A 6,641-nucleotide genomic window follows, 5' to 3' on the forward strand; every position below is an offset into this window, starting at 1 on the left:
GGAGGGAGGGGGCTAGTTAAGTGAGGGGCTGGCACTAACCATACAGGGTTCGTGCCCCCTCCCATAGGAGAGCCCTATCCCAGAGCCACCCACCCAACACAGCTACACCTACAATGTCTCCAATCTGGACGTTCGACAGCTCTCCGCCCCACCTCCTGAAGAACCCTCCCCACCCCCATCCCCCTTGGCACCCTCTCCTGCCAGCCCCCCTGCTGAACCCCTGGTCGAGCTCCCAGCTGAACCCTCAGTTGAGCCACCTGTCCCGTCGCCTCTGCCCCTGGCCTCCTCCCCTGAGTCCACCCGGCCCAAGCCCCGAGCCCGGCCCCCTGAAGAAGGTGAAGATTGCCGGCCCCCTCGGCTCAAGAAGTGGAAAGGGGTGCGCTGGAAGCGTCTGCGGCTGCTCCTGACCATCCAGAAGGGCAGTGGGCAGCAAGAGGATGAGCGGGAAGTGGCAGAGTTTATGGAACAACTTGGCACAGCCCTGCGACCTGACAAGGTGCCTCGAGACATGCGGCGCTGCTGCTTCTGTCATGAGGAGGGTGATGGGGCCACTGATGGGCCTGCCCGTTTGCTGAACCTGGACCTGGACCTGTGGGTGCACCTCAACTGTGCCCTGTGGTCCACGGAGGTCTATGAGACCCAGGGTGGGGCGCTGATGAACGTGGAAGTGGCCCTCCACCGAGGACTGCTAACCAAGTGCTCCTTGTGCCAGCGCACCGGTGCCACCAGCAGCTGCAATCGCATGCGTTGTCCCAACGTCTACCATTTTGCCTGCGCCATCCGCGCCAAGTGCATGTTCTTCAAGGACAAGACCATGCTGTGTCCAATGCATAAGATCAAAGGGCCCTGTGAGCAAGAGCTGAGCTCTTTTGCTGTCTTCCGGCGGGTCTACATTGAGCGGGATGAGGTGAAGCAAATCGCTAGCATCATCCAGCGGGGAGAGCGGCTGCACATGTTCCGGGTAGGGGGCCTTGTGTTCCATGCCATTGGACAGCTGCTCCCTCATCAGATGGCCGACTTCCACAGTGCCACTGCCCTTTATCCCGTTGGCTACGAAGCCACACGCATCTACTGGAGCCTTCGCACCAACAACCGCCGCTGCTGCTACCGCTGCTCTATTGGTGAGAACAACGGTCGGCCGGAGTTCATAATCAAAGTCATGGAGCAGGGCCTGGAGGACCTGGTCTTCACTGACGCCTCTCCCCAGGGTGAGCAGTGGGCCCTGGAAATGGTAATGTGGAGTTGGGCAAGTTTCTCCTGGAATCATCTTTACAATGTGGAAAAGGGATCTGCAGGGTCCTTGTGAGTGATCTTCTGCACTCTACACCCTCTATTGCGCGTAGGTGGAGGTCTCTTGAAAATCCCCAGAGAAAGTGTTTTAGCCTCTCTTACTCACCTTAAATTCCTTTGTAATTGAAGATGTTTTGCTTGTCTAACTTCATTCTGGCTCCTTTTTCTATCCTCAGTGGAACAAAAGAATACAGTTTTGAGACCTTACCATCTGGCTCACCCAACCTGATCCTAACCATGGTTGCTTTTCTCTGGACAAAATTCTTTTGATCTTAGTTTTTTTGTTTGTTTGTTTTAATTAATTTATTTTTTAAATATATTTTATTGATTTTTTACAGAGAGGAAGGGAGAGGGATAGAGAGTTAGAAACATCGATGAGAGAGAAACATCGATCAGCTGCCTCCTGCACACCCCCCACTGGGGATGTGCCCGCAACCAAGGTACATGCCCTTGACCGGAATCGAACCTGGGACCTTTCAGTCCACAGGCAGATGCTCTATCCACTGAGCCAAACCAGTTTCGGCTGATCTTAGTTTTAGTGTTAATGATAAAAATAATAATAAGAGCAGTTACCTTTTAGTGAACATGTACTATGTGCCACAAACTAAGCTAAGTGATTTACATAGGTTATTTTGTTCACACAACCCTCTGAGGTAAGTACTGTTCTTATGCCCAGGTTTTCAAGAAACAATCTTAGACTTAAGTATTTGGCTTAAGGTCCAATGGCTAGTACTAGAACCTGAACTCATCTTCCAGTGCCAGAGCAGGCCTGTTGTTCTGACTCTCAGCAAGCCCTGTGACCTGTGCTGGGTCTCCCGGACCTTGGATTCATGTTTCTGTGTCACAAGGCACTCTAATGCCCCTCTGAGTGGGAAGTGTGGCTTGTTGAAGGAGAGTGGGACTGGGAGGCCATGAGTGGGTCCTGAAGAACCACACAGCCCCGTGACAGGGAGGTAGCTCCAGATCAAGTTTAGGGTCGGGTTCACTGAGCAGAAGTTCCTTCTGAGGAACTTCACCAGATGGTGAGGGTTGTTCTCTTTCCTTGCCTCTTAGCTGTGTGGAATCGCATCATTGAGCCTGTGGCTGCCATGAGAAAAGAGGCCGACATGCTGAGGCTCTTCCCTGAGTACCTGAAAGGCGAGGAACTCTTTGGGCTGACGGTGCATGCTGTGCTGCGCATAGCTGAATCAGTAAGAAGGGGCCGGGAGCTGGGGGAGAAGTGGGCACTGAGAACTTTGGTCCTGCCCCAAAAGGGCTCAGGCTAAGGTGAGCATGACCTGTGCCCACAGCTGCCTGGAGTGGAGAGCTGTCAAAACTATTTATTCCGCTATGGACGCCACCCCCTAATGGAGCTACCACTCATGATCAACCCCACTGGTTGTGCCCGATCAGAGCCTAAAATCCTCACACACTACAAACGGTGAGCTTGTGGGGCTGGGGCCAAAGGATATGAGTGTGGGAGTTGGTAGGGACCCTCTGGCCAATGGAGAGTTTGGGGTTACAGGTTATAGTTCCCCTTGGAGAGACTGGGGGTTCACTCTAGGCCTCCTGGTTAGAGGGTGTGTAGTTATCAATACGGTATCCCTTCCCAACTCCCCCCCAACCTGTTCAGGTGTCCTGGGTTGACCTGGGGTCTAGGACAGACTTATCTTGGGCATCCTGGGAATGAATGGCTGTTGGGGAGGTTCTGGGTAGACCGTGGTAAAATTTTATGAACTGTATAAGGGCCCCAGTCATCTCCTTCCTCTCCTGTTTTGCTCCCAGGGGACCTGTGATTCTCCCAAACCTCAGATGCCCCATGAGTGCTAGGGTCACCTTCCCTTCCCCAGGCTGAGTTGGTTTCAAAAGTAAATAATTAGAAATATAATAGAAAAGTAATAAAACCTTAAATTTGTATAGCACTTTATACTTTTTTTTTCAAAGCGTTTTCACATCCATTATCTCATTTGATCCTCACAACAACCTTATGAGGTAGGTAGGGCAGGTGGTATGACCCCCATTTCACAGCTGAGAAAACTGAGACCCAGAAAAGTTAAGTGACTAGACAAAGGTCACAGCTGGGACCAGAACATTACATGTTGATTTGTGGTTTCCTGTTCCTTCTGTGTTCCTCAGTAGCCTGACCTTGGTCACTGGGTAGAGGGAGGCAGAATTCACGGTAGCAGGGCTTTTGTGAAGGCCTTCGGTTACTCCTCAGGCTGTCGTAGAGTGTCTGACTCTACCCCAGTCAGCCCTCATCCTTGATGCCCTGTAACAGTGGTTTTCAAACTGTGTGTGTTCCAAAATGTCTTGGAACACACGAACTAAGCGGGCAGAACTTGGCCCTCCCCGGGTATAACTCCCCCTTCAAATTCAACCAGAAGAATTTCATTTTCATCTAGTTGATGTATTGGAGTTCCAATAACATTTTGTTAAGAAGAAAAAAAAAGATTCCTGCTAAAGAAAGAAGAGTAAAAAATGTTTGAAAACCACTGCTCTGGGATGGGGAAGAATTTGGCTGGTGCCCTAGGGTGGTGAGAAGGCATCCTGCCAGGCAGCAGTCATTCCCCTGCACTGAGCCATCTGCACAGAGCCCAATGTTACATTAGGAAAGGGGACAGTCTGAAGAAAGGAAAGCGTGTCCCTTTTGGCTGTGAATTCAGAGCCACTTTTAATTCAAACCCAGTCCAATGTGGTAAGCACAGGCCCCATTTTCAGGGCTTCCAGTATATGCAGGCGGTAGGACTCAGGCGTTTGAGCAAAAAATTACAGGCCTGGGCTGCTTGGGGAATTCCTCCCAGAAGAGCACGGCCTTAAGCACAGTTTGGCAGGAGGGTGGTAGAAGGCAAGGAGATGGGAGAGTGGGCTCAGTGTAGGGGAATTGGTGCCTCCCTTCACTCCACTCCCCACCCCCCATCTCTGTGCCACCCAGGGTGTTGGAAGGGTCCCCATAGCTAGTTAATTACCTCATCAAAACCAAGACCCATATGCCTCCACTCTATTCCCAAGGCAGCACATGCCCCTAACTGGCATGTTGCACATCCCAGGGAGGAGGCAGGTGGTGTGTGCTTGGTCTGAGGGAGAGCTGTCTTGTTATGCACTGTATTACCTCCCAGGCCCCACACCCTGAACAGCACCAGCATGTCCAAGGCATATCAGAGCACCTTCACAGGCGAGACTAACACCCCGTACAGCAAGCAGTTTGTGCACTCCAAGTCATCTCAATATCGGCGGCTGCGCACTGAGTGGAAGAACAATGTGTATCTGGCTCGCTCCCGCATCCAGGGCCTGGGGCTTTATGCAGCCAAGGACCTAGAAAAGCACACAATGGTCATTGAATACATTGGCACCATCATTCGCAACGAGGTGGCCAACCGGCGGGAGAAAATCTATGAGGAGCAGGTAGGGGCTGACAGAGGGGCCATCGTGGTGCATGGTCCACACTCAGCCAAGGAACAAGGAGCAGTATGGGGGTCAGGTGGAAAGCTGTGGGAGGAGGAGGTGAGAGGTGGGAGAAAGGAAAAAGAAGAAATGAAACTCACTGCCTGAGCTTGCTACCTGATCCCACCATCACACCATGGCCATTCTCTGATACTCTTGTCCCTTCTGCAACTTTTTCCTTTCTAGAATCGAGGCATCTACATGTTCCGGATAAACAATGAACATGTGATTGATGCTACGTTGACCGGAGGCCCTGCCAGGTGAGAGGAATTAGGAAGGAGGGATGTAGGGATCTCTGACGGTGATACACTGGGGTAGGCCAACAAGGAACCAAAATCATCCCAAGTTAATCATGTGGCATCCCTGACTCTGTCCCACTGCCTAGGTACATTAACCATTCCTGTGCCCCTAACTGTGTGGCGGAAGTTGTAACATTTGACAAAGAGGATAAAATCATCATCATCTCCAGCCGGCGAATCCCCAAAGGAGAGGAGGTAAGAGGAAGCATCATGAGTGAGTGACAAAGCAGCTCTCTCTTCTCTGTTATTCCCCAGAGCCAAGTTCCAAGGCCACTGCCCTCAGAGCAGATCATCTCTGCCCTCCCCAATTCCTCTGAGGGGCTGGTACTGATTCTGCCCTCTTTTCTTAACAGCTGACCTATGACTATCAGTTTGACTTTGAGGACGATCAGCACAAGATCCCCTGCCACTGTGGAGCCTGGAATTGTCGGAAATGGATGAATTAAAAAGCTTTGAGGCTACCAGGCAGGGGAGTCCCTCCACCCCCAACCTCTTCCCTGAAAGGGATGAGAGGGAAGAGAGGTAGCGGCCAGAGCCAGGACCCAGGGCTGGGGCTGCCGGCTGACCGGAGCCCCTGGAGCAGGAGGCTGGGGCAGAGGGCCCTAGGCCAAGCCCACCCTGGGCACCAGGGATAACCCTCTTCCCTGCCATCGGCCCCCAGGCTTGCATCTCTGCCCCCAGCTCCAGGAGGAGCCAGACAGAAGCAGCCATTGGGCATCTCAGGTTTGAGGGGGATATGGGCCGGGAACTACCCAGAAGCATCTGGGAGGCAGCAGGGAGCGGGGAGGAGGATGTGTGGCCGGGCCTCACAGCCCTGCTGCTCCCACTGACCTCTCCGGCCCAACTCAAGGCTGCAAAGAGACTTGACTAAGCTTGACAATCCCAAAGGCCGGGTCTCACACCTGGCCCTGCCTGCCGGGTCCTGCCCCCCCCCCTCACCCCCCATCCCCTTCCCTCTCAATCTGTCTCTGTCTCCCTCGTATCCTCTGTGTTTCTCTCTATGGGTTTTGTTTCCTTGTTTTCCACTCTGACAAATGCAACATGAATGGGAAAGAGGCGCCCAGCTGCCCAGAAGGGCAAGCCAGGCAAGCCGGGCAAGGAGACCCCACACCCACACCTACCTCATTTAAGTGTTGGATTTTTTGCTGTTTTGAAATGTGAGACCCTCTCCAAGCCCCCTACTGCCCCAACCCTCTCCCCCACCTCACTGCCCTCTTCTGAGTGGGTGGAAGGGGGGTAGGAGGAGGAAGAAAACAACAACAACAAAAAATCCATCTTTGTTTTTAATTCTGGGCATGGGATGGCGGCTGAGGCTAATGATGATGAAGATTGGGGATGACTGGCCCCCTAGTTGCTCTAGGACTTCCTTCTCCATCTGGACATGGGGGTAGGAGGGATGTGCTAAACCTAGGACCAGGATATTTCCCTCCTGTTTTCCCAACCCCATCATGAGCCCATTTGCCCTCCAGCCCCTGGATGGGGTGGGTGGGTGATAGAGGTGAGGGCTATCCCTGAGTGGCATGCCCATACCCAGTGAGGCGGGGTGTGGCCCAGAGCTCCCACTTTCCCTCAGTCACCAAACTGCTGCTGGTCTGGTGGGAAGAGGTGGTGATGTGGGGGTGGGGAGCTTAG

The 6,641-nt window shown here is 52.9% G+C and overlaps 1 protein-coding gene across 1 annotated transcript in view; it reads left to right on the forward strand.

Moving 5' to 3' along the window:
• The window catches only part of KMT2D (lysine methyltransferase 2D), a 37,975-nt gene extending 31,334 nt beyond the window's left edge, over nt 1-6,641 (forward strand). The window contains exons 51-57 of the mRNA XM_054719113.1: nt 68-1,208; nt 2,344-2,480; nt 2,580-2,710; nt 4,386-4,671; nt 4,897-4,970; nt 5,096-5,204; nt 5,363-6,641. Of these exons, the coding sequence (XP_054575088.1) occupies nt 68-1,208; nt 2,344-2,480; nt 2,580-2,710; nt 4,386-4,671; nt 4,897-4,970; nt 5,096-5,204; nt 5,363-5,455 (1,971 nt within the window). The 3' untranslated portion in view covers nt 5,456-6,641. The remainder of the gene's footprint in view (nt 1-67; nt 1,209-2,343; nt 2,481-2,579; nt 2,711-4,385; nt 4,672-4,896; nt 4,971-5,095; nt 5,205-5,362) is intronic.

The sequence above is a fragment of the Eptesicus fuscus genome, chromosome 7 (assembly GCF_027574615.1).
Source record: "Eptesicus fuscus isolate TK198812 chromosome 7, DD_ASM_mEF_20220401, whole genome shotgun sequence".
Lineage (NCBI taxonomy): Eukaryota > Metazoa > Chordata > Mammalia > Chiroptera > Vespertilionidae > Eptesicus > Eptesicus fuscus.